The sequence below is a fragment of the Delphinus delphis genome, chromosome 5, assembly GCF_949987515.2.
Source record: "Delphinus delphis chromosome 5, mDelDel1.2, whole genome shotgun sequence".
NCBI lineage: Eukaryota > Metazoa > Chordata > Mammalia > Artiodactyla > Delphinidae > Delphinus > Delphinus delphis.
This window is the reverse complement of record NC_082687.1, coordinates 76,248,484-76,273,757: the sequence shown is the minus strand read 5'-3', so window position 1 is coordinate 76,273,757 and position 25,274 is coordinate 76,248,484. Positions and strand designations below refer to the sequence as shown.

At 43.0% G+C, this 25,274-nt stretch overlaps 1 protein-coding gene across 3 annotated transcripts in view; it reads left to right on the top strand.

The window, feature by feature from the left end:
- The window catches only part of KLF3 (KLF transcription factor 3), a 37,988-nt gene that overhangs the window by 7,273 nt on the left and 5,441 nt on the right, over positions 1-25,274 (top strand). The window contains exons 3-7 of one of the 3 annotated variants that reach the window (XM_060012701.2): positions 4,014-4,075; positions 9,915-10,010; positions 18,176-18,665; positions 19,352-19,502; positions 24,415-24,575. In XM_060012701.2, the coding sequence (XP_059868684.1) occupies positions 9,954-10,010; positions 18,176-18,665; positions 19,352-19,502; positions 24,415-24,575 (859 nt within the window). In that variant the 5' untranslated portion in view covers positions 4,014-4,075; positions 9,915-9,953. Of the gene's footprint in view, positions 1-3,407; positions 4,076-9,914; positions 10,011-18,175; positions 18,666-19,351; positions 19,503-24,414; positions 24,576-25,274 lie in introns of those variants that run through there. The other 2 variants (XM_060012703.1, XM_060012702.2) reach the window with 2 other exon arrangements.

The window sequence follows — 25,274 nt, the reverse complement described above, 5'->3', positions numbered from 1 at the left end:
GGAGTTTGGTCAAATCTAGACAGAAGAGGTCCAGCAGACACTGAGGTCAGCGCCTTCTACCCTGGAGAGCGACCTGTGATCCAGTGTGGGGTTTTTCTCCTTTGTCCCATATGCTCTTCATTCTAACTACTGTTCTCCGAGTCTAATCACTGAAATCCACTCTTCTGTTTGTTCTTGCACTTTACACCCTGGTACCTTCCAAAGCTTTGCACCTCCAAACCGCTAACATTAGGAAGTTCAAGTTCCTGTTCCACTTAGTTCTCCAGACAAGGGTGTTTTGTCTCCCAAGCCTCCTGAGTAAAGTTTTCACATTTACTTTGCGTTTCGGGTTTTAGAAGATGATTTTAAGGCTAGCTGCACTGGCCCCTGGGCAGATTTTCCTTGTGTGAACCCCTTGTGTACAGTCACTCTGAGGCCCTTGCCCTTCATTTTATCCTAGGATGTAAGAAGGGTAGTTTGACATCCATTCATGTATTCATCTCACAAGTATTTACTGAGCACCTACTCATTAGAGCTAATCTAAGATTGCAGTCATTTTTCTCAGTTATGCCACAAAATGGAGTAGGTCCAGAGTGATCTAACCTGAAAAGTCACTTGGAAATCGTAATTGTCTGCTGGAACCTCCCCATGGCACTGCCTTCCGTGGGCCAGTGTGGCACACACACCCCACGCCCCTGGCCCCAGGGGAGTGCCCCAACTGTAAGATGATTCTACTTGAGAGTGAGTCCCATAGCACAGAGTGGAGCAGACCAGCAAGAGCCGCGAGTCTGCAGTGGACAAACTTGGCTTCTGGCTGCAGCTCCAGCCAGCTCTGTGAATTTGGGCGAGTCTTTTCACCTCTGTTCCTCCATTTCCTCATTTCTAAAATGGGGACGAGGACCTGACCCTTCCACCTTTGTACAGTTATTATGAGGATTTCCGTATTTACTTGGGTGAAGCTGCCAGTTTTTTCTGAACAGTTTTATGGATGCACTGGCTAATAATCGGCTAATTGGGGCCTTCAGAATGTGTCTTTTGATGTTGCGTCCAGGCATGCACTGAGACAGGGGAGGCATCAGGGACCAGTGAAGTCACCACTGCTGTAAATACACTGCCCCTGGTTCCAGATCCCCGAATGACAGACCTGTCTGCAGAACTCTCCATCCCACTCTTGATGTGTGTTGTCCCCTGCCAGGGAGACAGCAGGGTGGAGTGCCAGGTCCACCACCGGCCTTGAAGTCTGACTGCTTGGGCTTCAAATCCCAGCTCTACCACTTTACCAGCTGTGTCATCTTGGGCAGATTAATTTACCTCTCTGTTTCGGTGTTATCAGTAAAATGGGAAGGTAGTACCTCCCCACCTCATAAGAATGAAATGACACAGTCCATGTAAAGAACAGCACCCAGAGAGTGCCAGTAGGAAACCTGTGACATCACTGAGCCCCTGGCTTTCCTTGGTCAATAGAAGAGGCTTAAAACAAAACAAACCGAGTGTTTGTTACACACACACCTTGAAGTCGCCTCTTTCTCTTCTCTCTTGCTGTCATTTTTTTTCCCCCTGTTACACACACACACACACCTTGAAGTCGCCTCTTTCTCTTCTCTCTTGCTGTCATTTTTTTCCCCTTATATTAGGTGTTTTTTTAATTTGTTTGTTCGTTTTGTGGTACGCGGGCCTCTCACTGCTGTGGCCTCTCCCGTTGCGGAGCACAGGCTCCGGACGCGCAGGCTCAGCGGCCATGGCTCACGGGCCCAGCCGCTCCGTGGCATGTGGGATCCTCCCGGACCGGGGCACGAACCCGCGTCCCCTGCATCGGCAGGCAGACTCTCAACCACTGCGCCACCAGGGAAGCCCCAACCTATCTTAGGTTTTAAAACAGAATAGAGACCTTGACACTAGACTTGTTTAGAAGATCTGTGGGTGGGTAAAAAAAAAAAAATCAGGATGATGCTGATAAGGTCTCTGGAGGACCCGGAACAGGCAAGGTTAAGGTTAGGAGCATACCTTTTTTTTGAGGAAGTTTGGTTTAATAGGTTTCCTTTAGGTTAGGTCCCCTTACTCCTATTACTTATTTAAGGGAGGTTGGTTGGTTTGTTTTTATTTGAGGGAGATTTCAAGTGCATTCGAAGGGAAAGGGAAGTGACTGTGGGACTCCTCATACCGGCTCAGTGCTTTTATATTCACTCCTTTGGGCCTGGCAAAAAACTTAGTGGACGTTCCCGATCTCCTCTGGGGAGCAGGGAGGGAGCCCCTCTAAGGGGATGTAAAGCACTCCTGTCTTCAGGTGCTGCCAGTCCGGGTGGTGGTCCTGGGCAGACCATTTGTAAAGTAGAAAGGCGCAGCCTATCTAGGTAAGAAGAGGTGGCCTCAGATTGGTCAGGGAGCGATCAGCTGGCTGCGCCAAGCGGCGAGGGCCTTGAGCTGGTCTTTGAAGAATTAGGAGGATTTAGATAAGCCGGAAGGGGACGGGCATTCCACCCTGGTTGCCCAGCGTCAGGGCCGAAAATGAACAAAGGCGGGGTAGGGAGGCGGGGGTGGGGGGACAGGGCAACCAGCGTGGAGGGTTCCTGGTGGAGCTGGGGCCGCTGGTAGGAGAGGGGACGCTGAGCGTGGTGCTTGAACTGACTCTGCAAGCCCTGGGGGTCCCGTCGGAGGAAGGTTTGGGAGCTTGGGAAAGACCAGCTGAGAAGAGGGCTTTGAGAAGTGTAGGTGGCAGGGGCGTCAGGATGGATTCTCCATCCTGGGATGGACTAGTGGAGGTGAGACCCCAGTAACACAGTCTTGAGGTACTGAGGGCCTGGCCCCCTGGTGGCAGCGGTAGGTGTGGAGAGAAAAGTTGGGGAGGAAGGCTTAAAAGATGACCTCTAGGCTTCCACGGTGAGTGACGAGAAGATAAGGCAAATGGGGGAGGGGAGCAAGGAGGAGGAGCGTTTCCGTCTGGGAGGGGTTGAATTCTCTTACATAGCACTGGTGCAAAATGCTTTTTTGTTTGTTTACTTTTGAAGGAAGAGGGCAGTATTAGCTCAGTTCCACATCCAGAGGTTCTGTGGCTCTGAAATAAACGTTTAATGGAGCATCCTCAGGAGCCGGGGGAAATACCACCACTTCTTTCTGGTTATTTGCAAGGTTCCAGCCATCTCCGCTCAGACTGGAATTTCCAGGAACTGTCAGCTGACCTGAGCCAATTGGTCCCTCCCAGTGCCCTCCCCCCCGGCAGGGCGGGGCCCCATGGGTGGAGGCCCCTTAGGGTGGAGTTGGGTGGGTCTCCAGTGATAGGGCACCCAGCGGAGAGGCAGACGGAGGCAGTGGCCTCACGCAGCCCTTCTGGGTCTGATTATATAACACTTCACAGAAGAAAACTGAGGGCTGAGGCAGACCTTGTAAGATGTGTACACAGCAGGAGTACACATTCGAGGTGCTTTTCAATTGAGTTGAGGTGGCTCGCCCTTAAAACTAAAATACAAAATTGTCCGAGAGCGTGAAGGATGAAACTGAGTATGTAACCTCAGTAGGGAAAATGATGAGTGTTCGCTAAAATTTCTTTAAGAAAGATGTTGTAGGCCACTAACTAGGTGGCCTTGAACTTGAGAGTTTACTAAAGGGTATGGGCTTGGGTTTCCCCTCCCCCACCCCTGCTCTGCTGGGCTCCAGCTGGAAATGTGTAGGGAGGTTGCTTGGTTGTTACCTTTGCACCTGTCCTTATTTACATGCAAAGGCAATTGCTTCACTTGGTCTTTCCGAAGTACAGGGTGTGGGCAGAATCTTATCTGAAGCCATGTCCTGTTTGGACAAGTCAGACTGCCTTGGCAACTCTCCATAGGGTGGAGCAGATGGGCGGATGCAGGAAAGTAAAGTTGGGTGGCTCGTTAGCCGAGAGGGGAGAGGGCGGATTGTTTGCTCATGGGTCATTACAGTTAATCTGAAACTAAGTAATTAACTTCTTCCCCATTTACAAAACATTTTCATGTAAAATAACTAATTTATGAGGGGCAAAGATTCAGAAGTGTTCCATGGAGTTTTTCCTTTCGCACCAGCAATAGAAGACTGAGCTAGGAGACAGATCACCGAGTGACGTGAAAACGAGACGCCTTTCCAGGTAGGTGCCAGCATTTGGCTGTCCTGAAAGGAGGCTCTGACTTAGAAATGCCTGCTTACATCTGTTGTCTGGCCTCTTGTATTTCTGGCCAGAGCAGCTGCCTTTAAATATTCAACTCCTGGGAGCTCTTGGAAGAGTTTGGGTACAAAAGTAAAGAAAGAAAATTTCTTTGGAAAGGAAGTTTAGCTACAGGGATGTTGCCTGCCTGCCCTGGTCCTCCTCCTGACCAAGAATTACACACACACACACATTTTTTGTTTGTTTGTTTGAACTCTTTTCTTAATTTTTTTCCCTGAAGCTCCTTTGGGGAGGAAGGGGTGAGGGAAGGCAACATGCTTCCCTCCTTTAACATCCAAACACTTGGGAGAATTGAAAGGGGCGCTTACAGACGGTGTGTTGGTTTGACCATCCTGTTTTTCTCCTTACACCTGGCTGAGGTCGGCTAGGAAACAGATTAGCTTTGAGGGAGGCAGGTAATCTGGAGCCTTAGGGTCAGGCTGGGCTGGGGAAGAAGAATACAGGGACCCTTTGAGTGCATTAAACAGGAGATGAGAAGGGACAATGTCAGAAGCAAATCCTGATACATCACCAAGAAATTGACTTGAGATGCGCACATTCTCTCTCCAGACCCCCTTCCGTCCCCCGCCTCACACCTCTCTCTCTCTGTGTCATGCTTCTAAGGAAGGGGCAGTTATTTATAAGGTTGTTTCTGTAATAAAATGAGCTGTAGCTTCAAGACGAGCTACTTTCAAAGGAGGCTGGCAACATAACCTCCTCTTACATTAGGGCCTGTCTGTATTTCTAAGCTCTGCGGCTTATTTGTACCCTCATAAAGCAATTGTTGAGTAGGCCTCTTGGAGGGCTGGAAAGGCGACGAAACTATATTGCTTGTGAAACTTCATGTAAGCGATTCACCAAAGCTTTTTAAGACGTAAACATGCGGTTGTGCATTTTGGCAAAATTCTGAGCCTTCTTTTGACATCTGAAAAGTCAGAAATATAAGTAGAGAGAGTGTGAAGGGAAATCTGTTTCTTCCTTTTGGAGGAAAATTCAGTTGTATTGGCCCTTCCCAGCAAAAGAACACGGTTAGGGGAAGATGACATTTGTTCCAGTGATGGAAGATTATTTTGGCAATGGTGATGTTCCTATATTTTTGCTTTTAAGCAACTTGATAACTTAGAAGTTTTTTTAAACCAGTTTTGCCACTTTTTTTCCTCTTGTAAATGCAGTTGTGTTATCCTGGGATTGCTAGTTTAGAATGTATGTTTCCTAAGCTAGTTAAACACAACTAAGATGTAAATGTGTTAATGTTTGGGAAATAGTTGTAAGAAAAAACAGAACCATTTTGGGGGGCCTTCTCATCTCTGTGATAAGAATTCCTGAGCCTACTTAAAACCCCACCACGTTTAAAGACCTTGATGTTGGCAAACTCAATTTACCGCCTCTGTCCTAGTCTTTATACTTGTTTTAGTGCGCCACCTAATGGTCCTACTTGGGACTGCTGTCAGGGTTGTGTAGTAATAGTTCTACAGCATTTGTAGTTTACTCAACATTCTTTTAACATGATGGTAATAGCCCCAGAGCACTGAGTCGCCCACGCGTTAACAAAAGCCACTAAGTTTAGGAACCCCAGTTCTTCCAGTGCGTGAGTTACTTCCCAGTTATATGGAAGGCCCTTTGGAGACACTGCGGTCACTCTTTTCTGATTCTAGATCAGAACCCAAAGACAAGATCAATGCTCGTGGCCAAAAGTGGTCTGTTCAGAGACAGAAACAGTAGGTACAGAGTCTAGACGTTTTCTGCAGTAAATTAACAAAAGCCTGATTTGTGTTAATGTGTTTGATTCCCTTCCTAAATTTGGTTTCTTTCTAGCTTAGCTTCCGTCTTATTTTTATTAAAAGTTTTAATTATAGAATTAATAAATTTAAAAACGGGCACACAGGTGTGTATAAAGCTGCTGCCCCACCCCTCCCAAGAAGCTCTTGTTAAGGGTTAGGGTGTGTCTTTTTCTTTTCTTTTTTTTTTTCACCACGTGACCTCCTCCATATCCTGTGACTATCATTAAAAGTATAATCAGTCATTTTAGAAGCTACCAAATTCAGACCAAAGTGCTGTTAAGCATGTGAATGGACAGTGAGTTTGGTTCTGTTCATAGTGATATTTGAATTTTGCACAGACTTTTTATTGTCCGGTGATGCATTTTTTAGCTAGGAGTTTCAAAATGAGGTATTCTCAATTGTATCTTGCTTCTTCATTTATTAATACTTGTGTATGAGAAATATCCCTTCATCAGTGATTGAGTTACTCTTTGAGGTACAGTTCTGAACAAATAAACATACCTTTACAATTTTTTTTTAATAAAAATGAATCAGGTTTTGTTAGAAGGGATGCTTTATGTTAGACGATTTTTTCTCTTATAAGTCTTTCAAAGCACTAATTTCCCTAAATTTAGATAAAACACAAAAATCAAAGAATGAAAGTAATTTAGGTAACGTCTTCAAATGACCCAAGCTATAGCAGGTTAATGTGTAATTCATTTCTAAATGGGTTCAGTTCTTATGGCTATAGGCGTTTGAAAAAGTTATTGAAGGCTTTATGAGCTAAATGATGGTGTTAAAATTTGAGCCAAAATGAGCTACAGAGCCCATCATCTTAATTCCACCGTGCTGCTCCTGCTTGTAGGAAAGGATTCCAGGTAAGGCGAGGTGTGGAGATGCTAGGAAGCTATTGCGATGGTACAGCAGTCAAGTAAGTGACAAGGCCCTATGTAAGATCTCATACAGGGTGTAAGCAGCTCTTACCTTTGAAACTGAATTTAGTCTGGGTTTTTTAAGGGTGGAGGGGATTGACCTCTAAGGCTAGGTATCTTGGCAAAGAGACAAGTACCTGGCATTTCCGAAATCGGAACTAACAAATTTAGTGCTGTTTGTACAGTATATAGATCCAAAAATTGTGTGCATATTCAGTGATATAAACGACTTAAGAGGGCAAAAAGAGGTTTTTTGTTTTGTTTTGTTTTCATCTCATTTGATTTTTCCCAAAACCTTGAAGGTAAGTGTTTTAGGAAGTAGGCAAAGGAGGTGTCCTCTGCATTTTACATGTGAAAAAGGGTCTCCCTTCTCCTGTCCCTCATGTCAGGGGTCAGGTGCAGATCTCCTGCTTGAGTCTACAGATCAGGACTCTTTGCTTACACTCCTGAGAATGTGAGTACTTTTGTTTAGAAGGATTTGCAGCAAGATACTGTCTAGTGGAGTGGATGAATCTGTAAGAGTAAATTAAATTTAAAAGGCTTGGGGGAGGATGACCAGCTGTGGGACGAGGCTGCTGAATTATCTGACCTCATTGATATAAGGAGGCTATCTCACGTCTTTTGTTTACGGTCCGCTGTAGGGCCCTGGACAGCAATTCTTAGAACCATATCCATCTGTACAGCTGCTAGCCTGGGAACTGGTTAATAATAGATCCAAAGACACAAAAGGGGTTTTCATCCTTCATTATGAAATCATCCATTTTTCACTGGCTGTGGGGTTTATTCTTGCTGGGATACAGAAGAGGGTGGTAGCACCATTGATTTGAGCAGCCTGGTATCAAATTGTGTTCACAGATTATAATACGTCCTGTGATGTAGGAAAATATAATTTTGAAGTCAGGGCCTTATGTTGAGTTGATGATGATATTCACGTGTTGTCACAAGACCCAGGACGGTCTTTCTTCAATGAAGCAGTGAAGCACAAGAACTACACAGTATTACTTTTATAAGTGTGTGTGATGATATCTTAGTTTAACCCATAGAGCATGGACACCACTGGCTACAGAATTGCTATCGTGGAGGTGGGGATGGGATGTTTAAATACTGAAATACAGGAAGTAATCTAAACCAGGGATTTCTATACCTTTTTCTGGTAGAACTCAATCTAGAACTTGTTTACGTTCCCACCCAAACCAAAGTAATACATAAAGACCTCACTTCTAACCAAATTTGGATAGGAGGTGCCTGAAGAAAGTTGTTGATGATCTGGGTAGTATGCGGGCGGTGGTTCTATAACGTATGAAACGCAGTTAAATGTTCAGCAGACTGAATATTTTGTCTTGTGAGGAAGTGATTGATTTGATGTATTTTAGTGCTAGAAGTGGACAGTGTAGAACACAGGAGGAAAGGGATAACGCAAGCATCACAAAAGGCGAAGAGAAAGATCCAGCGAATCAAGATGGACATTTTCTTTACATTAGGCTAAAGATTGGCTTATTTCCTTATGAGGAGAAATTAGAGTAAATACAAGGTAATAGTCTTCATATTAAAAAAGTACTTAGAGGGCTTCCCTGGTGGCGCAGTGGTTGAGAGTCCGCCTGCCGATGCAGGAGACATGGGTTCGTGCCCTGGTCTGGGAAGATCCCACATGCCGCGGAGCGGCTGGGCCCGTGAGCCATGGCCGCTGAGCCTGTGCATCCGGAGCCTGTGCTCCGCAACGGGAGAGGCCACAGCAGTGAGAGGCCCGCATACCGCAAAAAAAAAAAAAAAAAAAAAAAAAGTACTTAGAAAGCCATAAGCAGGGACCGGGAACTCAAGACCTGAATATAGGCATTTCTCAAAAGAAGAAATGTGGGGAATTCCCTGGTGGTCCCGTGGTTAGGACTCTGCGCTTCCACCGCAGGGGGTACTGCTTCGATCCCTGGTCAGGGAACTAAGATCCTGCGTGCTGTGCAGCGCCGCCCCCCAAAAAAAAAAAATCAACTTGTAAAAGAAGAAATGTAAATGGTAAATAAACATGAAAAAGACTCAGCTTCAATAATTAAATCAATAGAGAATAAAAATCGTTTGTCATTTTGATATTAACAAATTAGCAAAGTTTTCATTTTTTTTAAATGATCATGCACATTGCTGGTAGGAATTTTGGGAAACAGGTTCTATTTTACTGATGGAAATTATAGAGTATCTTTGCTGGATGATACAGCAAATGCTTTGGTAAAAGTACATGCTTCTCGCTCTAGAATTCCCCTTCATAAAATTTATCCTAAAAATTAAGGATGTGCAGGAGGATGTAAGTATAAAAGTGCTCATTGCTATCTGTAATGGTGAAAATGTAGAAGCAACTTAAGTGCCCAATAAAAGGAATTTTTAAAAACCTGATTGGGGACTTCCCTGGCGGTCCAGTGGTTAAGACTCTGTGCTTCCTCTACCGGGGGCCTGGGTTTCATCCCTGGTCGGGGAACTAAGATCCCGCAAGCCGCAAATATCTGATTGGTTCACACAGTGGCACACTGAACTTGATGGTGTGGAACCACACTTACCGAAAAAGAAACATTTTCCCAGTAAACTGTTAAGTGAAATTACGGGTACTAGGTAGTATGCATATTACAATCCACTTTAAAAGAGAGTTTGGAGGGATAAAGACAAATATATTCACGATGGTTGGTTCTAAGTTGTCTTTTTGCCTGCCTTGGTTTTTTCTGATTTTTCTGTAACAAACAAAAGGGGGAAAGGAAAGGTGTTTAACATTCGTATATAATGTTAACTTCTAGTGAGTCGCACAGTAATCTTGAACAAGCATGGCTGCTCAGAAGAGGCTGTACCTATTGTTCCAGAAACATCAGGGTTTATGTATTTGAGTTAGAAATGCCCGTTGGCTCTCACCCGGTTATGACCATGGAGTCTGGTTTTAATTATATAAAATGGCATCTTTCATAGGTAAGGGAAACAAATTCCAGCCATTCCGGGGGCAGGGGAGGGGAAGGAGCAGAGAGGGGGGAAGGGTGGGGAATATTATATATATTTTCTTTTTACTGATTTATATTGAAAGTAACCTTGGGATTCAGAGAAACACTTTGTTTTGTTTTCTAGGCCAAACACCAGAGCACCCTAGAAAGCATAATTAAAAGAATGCTCATGTTTGACCCAGTCCCTGTCAAGCAAGAGGCCATGGATCCTGTCTCGGTGGTAAGTTTTCCAAAACCGAACACCTCTTCTTACTTATTCCAAGTGGTAATAACTCTACTGTGTGTTGTGTTATTCCTTAAAGCCACTCGTTACTGGACAGGCATTTGATAGGCAAACTTTTCTGAAAGCCCCTGGTAGTAAGTGAGGTAAATACCCTCCTAGCAACTGTGCTGGGATCCGTGTTTCCTTAAGCCCTGTGCCCCAAACCCCCACCTGCCCCCAAGATGTGATCAGCGCAGAACTTGGGCCACAGGAGCATCTGCTCACAATAGAAGTAGTTTTACAAAACCCCCTCAGTTACCAGTTTTTTAGTTTGAGTTCTCAGGATTATTGGTTTTGGCAAAAATAAGTTTGGCTAGATTAATTTTTTTAAATTAACGTGTATTTAGGGATATTAAAAAAAAAACTGGTATGCAATGTTTATCATGATTAGGAAGCAGTTTCCAAATGTACCTACAAGAAATCTGCATCAAGAACGAGTTTACCCATAATTCAAAAGGAGTCCTGTACCGCAATGTTCATTGCAGCTCTGTTTACAATAGCCAGGACATGGAAGCCACCTAAGTGTCCATCGACAGATGAATGGATAAAGAAGATGTGGCACATAGATACAATGGAATATTACTCAGCCATAAAAAGAAATGAAATTGAGTTATTTGTAGTGAGGTGGGTGGACCTAGAGTCTGTCATACAGAGTGAAGTAAGTCAGAAAGAGAAAAACAAACACCGTATGCTAACACATGTATGGAATCTTAAAAACAAAATGGTTCTGAAGAACCTAGGGGCAGGACAGGAATAAAAACACAGACGTAGAGAACGGACTTGAGGACACAGGGAGGGGGAAGGTAAGCTGGGATGAAGTGAGAGTGGCATGGACATATATACACTACCAAATGTGAAATAGATAGCTAGTGGGAAGCAGCCGCATAGCACAGGGAGATCAGCTCGGTGCTTTGTGACCACCTAGAGGGATGGGATAGGGAGGGTGGGAGGGAGACGCAAGAAGGAGGGGATATGGGGATATATGTATATGTATAGCTGATTCACTTTGTTATACAGCAGCAACTAACCATTGTAAAGCAATTATACTCCAATAAAGATGTTTAAAAAACAAGAAGCGTTTACTTAGAGGTGTTTTTCACTTGAAATCACCACCCAGACTATATAGAAGAGTTTCTTAAACATGTTTGTGAATGTCATTTTTTTTAATACTGGAAGAAAAAAAAGTACTCCATTTTATCTCATGTAGTGTTTAGGCTGTCCTTCAAGGAGCTGATTAAAAAGATGAAAACTGGGGGACGGGGGAACTCCTTGGTCCTTTTGCATGTAAAAATATATTAAGAATAAAGTGATTTGCTTAAACTTCTAGCAGCCATATGGAGCTGTGACAGGGGAGAAGCTAGGGAAAGAATGAACTTGACCCTGATGATGGAATTTCGTATCACTCAGAAAAGTCTGTGACTGGGAGGGAATTACGTTCACTGTTTTTTTCAACACCTTAGTGCTAAGCTAGCCCCTCCTGTGAGCCAGGCGCCTCTACATGCTTCTCGGCCACCAGGGAACAAGTAATTAGTCCAGGTGTTTATAGAGGTGCAACACCAGTGCTATGGAGGTGGGACATGGGTGACGACAGAAAGGTGTCCATGACTGCAAAGCAGGGAGTGGCTGAGACTTGAGGAGATCTGGTTCAGTGAATATAACAAGGCCATGCTCCCAATTCTGTCCTGCTCTTTTCTTCCATGGGCTTGGAAAATACTCACAAAGGGAAAAACTTGGCCTGAGTTGTGTATCTGAAGGTTGGTAATGACATGCTTGCAAAAATTAGATCATCCTTATGCACTGGCTGTGGAGGTTCCTGCCAAAACTGTTTATACAAGACACAGGGGTCACTCCGAGGCCCTTGGAACTGAGTTGCCATGGAGATTCCTGTGCCAGTGAAGTGTTTACCACTGTGTACAGTGAAAAGTTGTCAGGAAATAATATTCACCTTCCTGCATGATAACTGGATAACTGCGTGTCTGAATATGATAATAACAGAGCAGTAAGAATTATATTAATCAAAAACTAAATTGACTTCTAATGTTACTCGTTTTGTCATCAACCCCTTCCCCCAACTACTGCATGATCATATTGAAGGAATATGAAGGTATAAAATTTCCCCGTTAATTATATCCTTGAAATGTGAATAGGTTTTTAGTACTGAAGAATATGATTAATTTGATAAATGATGCAGGACCATCAGTGATGCATTTTGTAATCAAGCATGAGAATGTGTCACAAGAGCCTAATTTAAAGCTAAAATGAAGTTGGCACAATAAAGTGCAAGGAAATACACTTTGCCGAAAAAATGGAAATAAGATTAATTTGAATTACCGGTTATACTTGTAATGCTGGAACTTATATTAATATATGGAGTTAAAATATGTAGAAGTAGTTTTGCAATTAATGGTCTTTTTCTCCTTCATGCTCTAGTTTTCAACTTCTGCAGATGCTTATAGGATTTAATTACATTGTCTCACCAAAAGGTAGTTTCAGTCCTTATAATAAAGTTTCTTTTTCTTAATTCAGCAAAACCTCAGTTAACTAAAACATTTGGGGAGCAGGGCATCGTGATTATTTTACATAACAAAATTAAAAGCTTTTGTTTCCACTCTTAAATCTTCATATTTTATCTTTCCTGCCTTCATAGGTGGAGTATATGAAACCTGATTTATTGTGCCTTTTTTCCTTTTTCCTTTTTAATTCTGCCTTTGACCTGAAGGTTGAGGTCTTTGTTTATTCAAGTCAATGTTCTAAACATTAAGCCGTAGACATGTGTAAGATTCTTTCTGTTTTAATTCCACATATGAATAAAAATATTTTACAGAGACCTATTCCCCTCCCCCACTCCTTTTTCTTAAAAAGTGAGAAGAGCAGAAGCAATCTGCCTATTTGGTATTTTGCTATAGTTTAGAGAAAGTGAGGAAATGTCATTTTTCTCTTGCTGAAGTATAAGCCTTCATACTTCCCACTAAACCTTGTGCCTTGAGGCACATTAGACTTTGGATTGTCAGTCCTGTTAAGATTTGCAAGAATGGGGAGCAGAGTACACCTGCCTCTGTGCCGTGGATCTCTGTTACTTACTATCAGTGCGATGCTGGCAAAATCATCAGCAGCTCCCTGAGCCTCCAATTTTTTTTTTTCTTATTTGTGAAATTGGAGATTTTTAATTTGTAAAATGTGAAATGGCAGGTGTATATAAAATATGCCCATAAAGGAGTTGTTTTTACCGATACTGCCAAAGAAGTTTGAAAATTAGAACTTAATTCAGGAAGTGAGAAAGAATTTTTAAAAGTATTCCCTCGTATTCTTTTCCTACAGGAAGATTACTTTTGAAGAACGTGTATTTTTTTCTGTTTCTTTAATGAAAATTATCATCTAACGGACTCCTTAAAGATTGAGAAGTACTTAGAAATCAGTAGTCCCTCTGCTGTGTTCTGACAGAAACTTGTCATGACTTTTCTGAGCCTGGTAGAAAGAGAGCTTTCTGCCTTTGTTTGCGTAGAGGGGCATGACATTTGCTGTTTCCAGCGAGTTTGTTTATAAATGCACCACGCCTTCCTGCACTTGGAAGCCCACCCTTGGTATGAAGATTCCTTTGACTTGCCATCGCCCTGTAACGGAGGGCACGTGGTTTTCATATGAATGAACAGTGAAACAGAGACTCGTCCACGTTTCATGGAGTCACTCCATCCACTTAAACCATCTTGTAGTGGAAAACTCACCAAAACTATTTCCAATAAAATGAGAAACTATTAATTCTCACTTTCATATGAAGTGATAGCACTGGAAAATTATCCAACCCCTGTGCCTTCTTCCTCACCACACTTAAAAAAATCATGTTTTTGAGAATCAAAGAATTGGTATTATCCTGAGCCTTGTCAGTAGTAAAACCTTGCAGGGAGAGCCTGTTGATTCACATCGTCCGTTCATCTGGTGTTCTTTGAGCACCTGGGCTGGACCCTCATCTCCCAATCCAGTGACAGGAAGCCGCCAGCAAAGAAATAACCCACAGCGCGGAGGTGTGAACACTTGAATGCGTGTTACAACAGAGGGAGAGAACTTTTCTTAACAGCAGATCTTCTGGAAAAGTAAACCCATTGCTGCCGCTAGTGGGGGTCAGGAGTGGGGAAGCCCTGCGTGAGTCTTGTCTGCAGGCTGCTCTGTTCCCGCGAACAGGGCTCCTTGAGTAAGCAGTATGCATACGAGCCAGTGGATGCCTGGCAGTGGCCGGAGGCCCTCTTTCTGCCTCATCAGTACTTGCCTCTGATTTGGATTTCACTGGTGCAGCCACACTTATCTGCATTGCTTTGTTAGAAGACAGGAATGGTCTGGAACAGAGAAGAAGCAACTATTACCAGGGTGTATCCACCCAAGGTACACACCCTAAGCAAGCCCGGTATCAGTCCTTACACTGTGGAGAACCAGACTGTTGCAGGCTGATTGCAGTGGCTTATATGCTCCACCCAAATAAACATGTCTCATAGAAGGTTCTGGTAAACATTGCTATGAAATTTGCTAGTGAGACAGTTTGAAGAACCACATTTCTTCACCCTTTGGCAAGGCAGTCGGACTGGAAGTTGTTAATAGTGTACTCAGTCATGTGCCCAGGTCCCAGCAGTCCCCCTGCTTTTAGCCCTAGAGTCTTACAAATGCCACATGTCCAGTATAGCTGGCAGGGGGCGTTCACGGGAGGGCAAGCTCTCTGCAGAACTGTGCACAATGTTTGTAAAACTTAGCTCTATGTGTGGATGTTTCTTTCTTTATGGCTTGAGAAACCTGAGACTGTTATTAAATTTGCAACTCTCCCAGGTTCTAAATTCCTGCTTTCCTTAAACTCACCCCACAGATAGAAAAATCCAACAATGACAGCAATAAAAGTATGTCCTCATTTTGCTTCCTATGTAGCTGCCAATAAGTTGGCATTAAAATCTAGGTCATAGGAATGTCTTTGAAGACTTGGGCTGAAAATAAGGGAGAAGCTACAATTCCATGAGTAGAAACAATGAATACTGCCTCCCATTTCCTGGAGTTTTTGTTTCTCATACCAGAACTTTTGCCCTTTAGAAAATTATATCAAGATGGTTAAACTTTAGAACCAGGAGAAATCTTTTTTTCGTCCTATAGTTAATTACTTCCTTAAACCCTCATTGTACAAAGTTTGTAATGTTTTGTTAGCAAACCTTGTGCCTCTTTTTCTTTTGCCTATTTCAATATTTAAATTTAAATCCATTTCATATTAATATTACTGCATATTTTGGGCCTCTCACCTTGTGTTGCACCGGTGTGTGTCTAGTTCTAAAGAAAGGTAGAAACAGTCTTTACCTCATTTTATCCCTAATATGTAATTCAAAGCTATTTTAAAAAAACAATTTGTATATTTTTACATATTCATGTTTCCTGATTTTATATCCTCATGTCCTTGTTTTTAAGCAGTATTATTAGTGAAAATTCTCCCCGCCCCCATCTTTAAATTGCATTTAAACAGTATACCATTTTAATAATAAAAATTAGTATTTTTATTCTGTATCTCTGTCATTTAGAGCCAGGCTGTTCCAAGGGTGGTCTGTGGCACCTTAGGACACTCCCCAGTAATTCAGAACCTGCCTTTTAACAAGATTCCCAGGTGAATCTGTGTGCTCAGTAAAGTTTGAGAAGCCCTGATAGGGAGCATCAAAGCCCATTGCAGCGCACACCTCTTGTATAAGGAAGGAAGACAAGGGACTCCCAGGACAACGGTGTGTGTTAAAGTTCATCACATAGGTATCTCATTGAGTCCAGTTTTAATCATAACCTCACAACCTCCTGGAAGGTGGGTATCCAATACCACCTTGACAGATTTTGCCATATCCTCATGGCTCCTGCACTCCTAATATTTATTTAGTAATTTTTCTTGCCCTAGAGATAGAATTGCTTTTTAACATAATAAAGTTATTTTAAGAGGGAACTTTGTATCACTACTGTAAAAGTTATTTTAAAAGGGAACTTTTTGTCACTACTACTGAGAAACATAGTTTTTTCTTAATGCACTTAAATAAACACATAACTATTCTAAAGCTCTGTGTCTGTCAGAGAGATGTACACCAGACTGCAGGAGTCACTGTTCCATGTGGTTATGTAGGTTACGAATGAGGATACAGGTAAAGAAAGAAAGGACAAAAGAACAAAGTGCATCTTAACGATGAGAAACTGACATCAAAACCAGATTAAGATAAGTACTTGCCTGTCCCCTTACTTTCCAATACTCTGATGCTCAGTTGGCCCAGAGAAGGAATCGGGCATCTGGAATTTTAAAGCAGCACAGCTGATTCTGATGCATAGTCAGGTGGAGATTTACCCAGTGAGGCCCAGAGAGGAAAGGGGTGTGATCTCAGTGGCAATCCCAGTCAAAAACACTGCTATTCCCCAGTTATTTATAACTCAAATTAGTGGCCATTGGAGGGGCTGGGGAGGCTCAGAAATTAATAGTGCATTTAAGCTGTTTCATTATAAGGCCCCACTGGTGGGTTTTCTCACTTGCATCATGAGCTAGTGTTGCCTCAGAATCACAAACACATCGGATTTTAGAGCTGGAAGAGAGGCACGGTATGTTACTTTTCACTTTCACTGTAAAACATTCAAATACAAGTAATGTTCTGCAGGCAGACTTGACATGTTACCACTAAAAATTTCAGTTGCCCTAAAATGCCTACAAGTAAAGAAAATGACTTATGTTGAGTTTAATTTTTTTAAAGCATTCTACAACAGAGTTTTCTATTTTTTAATTTTAGTTAAGGTACAGAAGTAATTTTAGTGAATTCCATGGCCAAGGACAGAACCCATAGTGTGCAATTATGATTGATTTATATTTAAAGCTGGTACATGAGTTAGATTACCTTGATATTATAAGAGAGAAATGAACTTGAAGATAAATGAGGTCAGTTGTGGAACAGATCTTAGATATGGGAGGAAAACCATTGGTGTCTCCTCCAGTATCTTGTTAGGTTGTCCTGCAGCCTCTTTTGATGAGGGGGGTAGCAAGGTGGAAAGGAGACAAGGCAGGACCTCGGCTCATGTGCAGGTCCCTTCCAGCGTCACGTGTCTTTATTTGAGTCCTGTTACAGTAGCTCATTCTTACAGTTCTGTGTCATCCACAAATTTGGAGATTAAGTCATCTTCTACAGTTTCATTCAAACTGTGAATAAGTCCATCGCACAAGTTGGAGCCAAGAACGTAATCACCCTCCTGTGGGTGGCCTTCTACCGTGTATAGGTGTGTAGGGTGACTGGCCATCCTGGTGTGCCTGAGATTGAGGCATTTCCTGGGATGTAGGACTTTCAGTGCTAAGGCCGGGACTCGTAGCATGGATGTGTCAGTGGCTGAAGACCATCCTAAGGCCCTACCATGCAGATCTGCTTGTCCCTGGTATACACAGCGTATGAGAAACGTTCAGTGTCTTTCTGCTGAGCTGGAGGACACTAAAGGCAGGGAGAGTATTTCCTGCCAAGTAGAAAACCCCAGCAGAAAATCAACAAGGTTAGCTGGCTTGGCTGATTCCTGGTGAACCTCACTGCCAACTCCTAACGATAAAGGCCCATAAGCCTTCTGTTTCATAATCTATTTGAGAATTTTTCCAGGTATCATCCTCTGCCTTAACATTGGACATGGCCATAATCGTAGAATTAAATTTGAGATTTTTCGTGTGACACAGTTACCACATTAACTTTATTTTTTTATTTTATTTTTTTTTTGCGGTACACGGGCCTCTCACTGTTGTGCCCTCTCCCGTTGCGGAGCACAGGCTCCGGACGCGCAGGCTCAGCGGCCATGGCTCACGGGCGCAGCCGCTCCGCGGCATGTGGGATCTTCCCGGACCCGGGCACGAACCCGTGTCCCCTGTATCGGCAGGCGGACTCTCAACCACTGAGACACCAGGGAAGCCCACCACATTAACTTTCGTACTTACGTTTATTAGACCAGCTTTCTCTCATAGCATTGTTTTAGGGTCAAGCATGTATCTAAACCCAAACCACTTATTAAAGTCCATGTGATTGAAGGTGCTTGTTGTATTTTTTCATCTTAATTCGTGTTTCAAGCAAACACACTTACTTGGCTATTGACACGTTTCTGTCTTTCTTTTCCAATAGTCATACCCGTCTAATTACATGGAGTCGATGAAGCCCAACAAGTATGGCGTCATCTACTCCACACCGTTATCTGATAAGTTCTTCCAGACCCCAGAAGGCCTGTCGCATGGGATGCAGATGGAGCCGGTGGACCTCACCGTGAACAAGCGGAGCTCGCCGCCCTCTGCCGGAAACTCCCCCTCCTCCCTGAAGTTCCAGTCCTTGCACCGGAGAGCCTCGCCAGGGCTGAGCCTGCCCTCGTCCAGCCCACCGGGGAAGAAGTACTCGCCGCCGCCGCCGCCCGGCGTGCAGCCCTTCAGCGTGCCGCTGTCCATGCCGCCTGTGATGGCTGCGGCCCTCTCCCGCCACGGCATCCGGAGTCCCGGCATCCTGCCCGTCATCCAGCCTGTTGTCGTGCAGCCCGTCCCCTTCATGTACACCAGCCACCTCCAGCAGCCGCTCATGGTCTCCCTGTCGGACGAGATGGAAAATTCCAGTAGTAGCATGCAAGGTAAATTCTGCCACTCGCCCACACTGCCGCCCCCCTGCTTAGTCCGGACTTACCGGGTCTTCACCAGATAGTCTGGGTGAGGGAGCAAAGGAGGCAAGGGGCCAAGAGGTGTTGCACTCTGAAAAGGAAATATTCGAGTTAGAGTCTGCCTAAGGCATTTGCTTTTTTTTTTTTTTTTAAGTGTTGACACTGGAAGATCTCCCAAGAATCAGGCTGTCTGTTAAATGCCATGAAATGATTAGTTTCACTATATACTTGTCAACTTGGGGATAATAAGAATCTTGACTTTATATTTTGCTTTATTGAATACCAGCATGGTTTTAGGTGCAAAAAGGCATTTAAGAAATACCTTTAGACCATGTGATAACTAATGGCTATTAAAAGCCACCTTGTTTACTGACTGGTCAGAGGCAGAAGGCTGGGGTAACAAGGAGATAACCAAACGTCATAAGGAAGAAATCCTTTGGGGGCTGATGTCTTAAAAGTCCAGCTTCCTCCATATGGTGCTTGCTGACAAAGTAATCGTTAGGAGGAACAAGAAGCGCCCACCGATTCATTACTGCTGTCATTTTGCCAAAGGCAAATAGATACACATCAGTGTGGTAGCTAGAAGCCGTGCAATAAGCTTTTAAAGGCTGAAATCGGTAAATGGTACATAGAGTAACTTTTCTATTTTTATTTTGTAGTCCCTGTAATTGAATCATATGAGAAGCCTCTATTACAGAAAAAAATTAAAATAGAACCTGGGATCGAACCACAGAGGACAGATTATTATCCTGAAGAAATGTCACCCCCTTTAATGAACTCAGTGTCCCCCCCGCAAGCACTGTTACAAGAGTAAGTATATTGAGGTCTGCCTGGCATTTACCTAGCGGCGTGCATCTCGGAACTGGAATGGAAGCTGGAGCTTCCCGCTCAGGATGTGGTGTGGATTGCCAGCCGGGACTGCCTTGTCGTTCGGGGCAGCCCCTGGGCCAGATGGGAGAATCTCTCCAAAAACTATGTGCTCTGTTAAACGCGTTATGTCACGTTCTCAATGATTTGGTCACACATGATTTTGCCACTTTACCCCAGAAATCATTTTTATCTTGTTTTTTTCCATCCTTCCAGACTATGTGTATATAGTTCTCCCATCATCTTTAGCCCAACATAGATTGAATTTGGTGTTCTAGATATTCTCCTTAAGGTTGGATCCTGGAAATGCTTCATGGGATCACATATCGTCCTTCCCATTGTCAGTTCTCATAAAGTATAGTGTTTCTGTGGTGGGGAATGGCTTTTAGTCAGAATTTTCCGGGCCAACCACAAATCCAAGAAAGATACTCCAAAACCAGTCCCATGGCAACAGAAAGCGACCATGATGCTCAGAGAAGCTCGGCGTTGAAAGAACTGTTTAGCCTCCTGTCTTTCTAATTGTGACTGCCCTAGAATGTTCGGTCTGCTTTAGAACCGCCATCCAGTAGGAAGTTTACACTACTGGTCGACATCCAGACACCTGAACGGTGGTTTGACTTGCTGTGTGTGACGGTGTCACACACAGTCTAAATAACATCATTACTGAGATTTGCCACTAGAGATGCCCTTGACTTCTACCAGTGATTACACTGGAGGCTGTGTCTGCAGTAGGTACAAACGTGGCCTTCGGATCCAACATCTTGGATCCCAGCTCTGCGCTCCACCATGTGTATGACCTTGGCCTAGTCACTTAATCTCGTTGCCCCTGCTTCCTCTTTATTTTCATTATTGGTTGTAATTATTTTTCTTGTGTTATGGTCTTTACAACATTGGATTTAATGGCCAGCTTCCTAGTACAAAGGAAGTTCAACAATTACTGTCTCCTCAGGGTCCCTTCTATCACCTTCCTCCCCACATACCCTTTTCTCCAGCATTTCTGCCCACCTTTCTGCTTTATCTACTGCACTCTTCTCCCTTACGTAATGAACTCTGTAACAGAATATGAATCCTCTGGTTTTAGAACAGCTATTTTCTGGAACTTAACACGTATTCTGGTTGTATCCACATTCAACCCAAGGAGGTGCCTTCATAATAGCTCATATATCAATTGCCATTTGCATCAAATCCGTCCGCTTTTTTTGCGGGGGGTGGGGCGGCGGGGGGTCGTCATCTACTCCTTGATAGATGAAGAAGAGAATGAATCTTCCGCAGCCCCATCAGTAGGCAGACTGCCTGATGGTCTTGTACATTATTGCCCTTCACAATTGCATAGTGCCTCCTTACCCCCAGAAAGGAACTTTTCCAAGTGTTTTCAAAGGAGTTATTTCATTCTCCCAAAACAAGCAGGTGGGAGTCAGAGCAAACAACTGATGAGCCAAGACATAAATAACTTGCCTGTAATCACACCATTAACAGCAGAGGGGGCCTGGGCTGATCCCCTGCTTCCAGACGAGTGGTCTTCCTGCTATTTTTAGGCCCTATCTAGCTGATTGCATCTGCTGCTGCACTAAGGGAAAGGAAAAATAGACTAACCAAAATGGACACATCTTGTAGGCTGAATTACCTTTTTTTTAGGATGTCAGATGTCTTTGGTGAGGTAACTGGCAACATAGCTTGTACCTGCACAGGTGATGAAAAAGATGCTATAAAGCCAACTGCCCACATAGCAAGGGATCCATTGACTGAAAAGGGGGTTATTCCAAAGTCTAGGTTATTATAAATTACAGTGTAACACATTACGGAAGAATAATTGAAAGCAATATTCTGTGCTCTGAATGCTGCTGGAAAGAAAACAGCTTTTCTCTTTTCTTGCTTATTTTAAGTAACGTTCTTTTGATGATCTCAAGCTCAGTGGCTTTTAATGATTAATGAGTAATGTGCTTATTCTAATGCTGACCTAAGAATGCATTTGCCTCTCAGAAAATTGAACCGATTAGCCACAACTGGGAAATGTACCCTTCAAGTAATTCTCTCACAGATGTGATTAAGTAATGTCTTGGAGTGTGCCCAGTAGCAGCCCACATAGGAAACCAGCTAGCCAGGAAAGAATCACTGGAATACCAAGCACCTGGTACCATGTCCATGAAGCAGCCCCAATAATATTTGCCTTAGGAAACCCTTCCTTTACAGGGGCGGACTTTAAAATACAGCTTTGAAATCCATTTGTTTGATCATAAAGTTATAGCTTTAGGATTATTTTTAAAGGCACTCAAAAGTATATCAGATTTCTTTTGTTATTTACATGTGTGAAAATTTATTTAGAACAAAAAGTTTGAGGATCAGATTTCCCCCATTGAGTTGTGAACAGGAAACTGTAGCAAACATAAGAGGGATCAGCTTAACTCAAAACAATGACCAGGTCTCTGATATTTACTAGGCATTCTAACTTCTTGGTTATAATGATCCCAAACAACCTCCTAAAAAATGAGCAGTGAGGAGACCAAGAAGAGTGAGTGAGATCCCAAGATCCTGAACCTCAGCCTGTACCAATATCCGGCTCTTTAGAGAGAGACTGCTGACCCCTCTCAGAGTGATGCTGCCTTCCAAGGGAGATGTTGGCTAGAGTAGAGATTTCCTGATCTGGTGTTAGGACATCCCAAAAAAACTCCTCATGAAATTCAACCACTGTAGGGGCAAAGTTTGCTCATGGGTTTCTGCACCTTGAAATAGTAACAGCTACTGTTTAGCAGATTTGCATCTGGAACAGGTGTTGTTCTTAAGCGTTTTGTGTGCATAACTCACAACAGCTTTCTGAGATCGCATGATTATCGTCCCCTTTTACAGAGAAGAAACTGAGGCACGGAGAGCACGAATACCTTGCCGAGGGTTATAGGGACTATCGGGACGGAGCTGGAGCCCACAGCCTTTTAGGGTACCTCTTTTTAGGGTAACATTTTCACAAAATGAGCAGCTGGAACAGCAGTCATAACTACTACACAGAAACCATTAGAATCCCAACTCATAAAATCGAATAACTGGGAGAGACTTCTAAAGTTATCTGGGATTCTCTCCCAGGGTCCCAGAGGCACATGAGATAGATTTAACTGTTCATTTTTTTTTCCCCTCAACATTTTACTTCCTGAAGTTCCCTTAATGAAGATGAAAATTTTCAGTCAATGGCATGAAAGTTGAAAGTTTAAAATAAACTGATAAACTGTTTTCTTTTTATTAAAGGTCTTAATAATCGAGCTTTATAAAAACTCTCTCACTTCTCCATTTTCTCTGCTATTTGTTTGTACATTTATATAATTGAAGTTCTTGTTCTCCCCCCCCCCCCCACTAGTTCATGTTCCCTTTTCCATGTATCTAAACTTTATTCTTTCATATCATCCCTCTAAGCATCAGGGTAGGAAGGTAAAGTGATACTCAAAACTGACAGTTTTCTTTGCTAATCATAAGTGAGAAATTAGTGAAGTCACTCAAGATAAAATGCACCTTTTTATTCTCTTCCTAGTCACTTCTTTGGGTGCTTGAAAAAGTTGTTGATAAGGGACATGTATTTACATTTTTACCAAGATAAAAAACAAGCTTCATTCAGTGACTCTCTTGATTTTTATGTCTAAATTTTATTATTCTTTATCTCACAAGACTGTTTACCCTCATCAAATTCTTTTCACCAATCTTTTTTCCCCCATACACTCTTGTATAAAACATTCACATGTTATTTGGAATATTTTAAGAACTTTAGATTCAAATTTAAAAGACAAAGAAGTCTTTCATTGCAGTTAGAGGCCAACCGTCGATACATAAGCTTGTAATGTATCAAGTAATTAGTTATTAGGAGAGCAAATGGATGGATTAGAACTTGTTAATTACATCAATCAGCGGGGGAAGCCTGAAAAAACTACAGATTTTTCCTAGCTCTTCCCACCTGCCATTTCTCTCCACCAACTTCCTTTCTGAAAAAGAGAAAGTTCATAGTAATGGTGTGTAACCTGATTTGATTTCAACCCCCCTCCCCCCTGGAAAGGTGTGCAGGTGCAGGAAGGGGAGTCTGGGTGAGGAGCCAGGAAGGTAGGGAGGATGGCGGGCAGCCAGTGAGGGAGCCGGGGCTGCACCTGGAGCCTGGGTCTTGAGTCCTGAGTGAGGGGCTTCCTCGCCTGACCACTAGCACGGCCTGAAGTTCTCTCTCAAGGAGGAATAATAGTGACAGGAAAGGTTTGAGTTTGTGAAGACAGTAGTGCCAACTTTTTTTTTGGCGGGGGGGGGGAGATAAAAATCAAATGTAAGTTGAGCCTCTTTAAGAGACTCAAACTAAATGCCAATTATGTAAAGGATAAAGTGTAGATGCATCCAACAGCGTGGTTGCCTGAGACTTAGGAGTTTGACCTCTTACATTTTCCCCTAAAGAATAATAAATGTGAGAAAACATAGTATAGCGTTCAGCCTAGTACCACAGAATTCTACAAGAAAGCAAATTTCTATTAAGGGAAAGAGACTCTCCTAGCACTTTGCACCTCCCTCTAGTGTAGCCCCTAACCCTTCTTACTGTCATTACTTATCTACATGTCTGTCTCCCCCTAGAGTGTGAGCTCCTCCAGGGCAGGAACCCTGTTTTTATTCATCTTTGTGTCCCGGTGCCAAGCACAGTGCCTGGCTCATGGTAGGTGCTCACTCCATGTTTGTTGAATGAATATAGCAGTGCTTCTTGGGTTGATCCGCTAATTTCTTTTTGTTTATTTTGTTGGGTTTTTTGTTTGTTTGTTTTTGCCCAGTGTTGTTAATGCTTTTGGTACCCTGAGGGAAAGGAAGAGCCTTTCACTCACCATTTTGCATTTGGCATCGGCTTTCCTAGGAATCACCCTTCAGTCATCGTGCAGCCCGGGAAGAGACCTTTACCTGTGGAATCTCCAGACACCCAGAGGAAGCGGCGGATACACAGATGTGATTATGATGGATGCAACAAAGTATACACTAAAAGCTCTCACTTGAAAGCACACAGAAGAACACATACAGGTATTAGAAATACAAGACTCGCTTCATCTTTCTTCTTAAGAAGTACTAGCATGGAATGTTAAGACAAACGTTCTAGCTTTCAGAGATTATTGTAATGAAATTTTTTCAGGCATCTTGAAAGTTACCATAGCTACAGATGTCGCTTGTCAGTTGTGAAAAATGAAGTTTTCGATAATGATTGGTTTTTATAATAGAATAGATTCAGGGTTATCTGTTCAAGGCCCCTTGCAACCACTTGCAGTTCTGTGGTCTCTGTAGTAAGAGAGAGAGAAGGGCATGAAACCTCCACTGAGAACAGAGGGGGAAATTGCCCTTAACCATGGGCCTGTTTCATCAAAGATGTGGCCTTCATATAGGCTGTCACTTAGTAAATGTACGTTATCAAATTCACGATGGCAAAAAAAAGAAGAAAAAAGTTCTTTATACAGAACAAGTAAATGCAGCAGTTTCTAGAAATGGAATTCAAACGGAAGACAGTCATCGAAGGAAAGAAAAGTGAAGATATTTGGGTAATTATCGTCTTCTAAAACTGAGGGAACTTGTAGGCGATTGCCTACCGTATTTGTTGTAGGATATTTCCAGTTTGCCAGGCATTGCATATAGAGCGTACAGACAGGTCTTATAAAAATTGTTAAATAGGTGAGGAAAACATAAAATTGTCCCCTGTGCTCAAGAACATTTTGTAGCAACACATCTTAA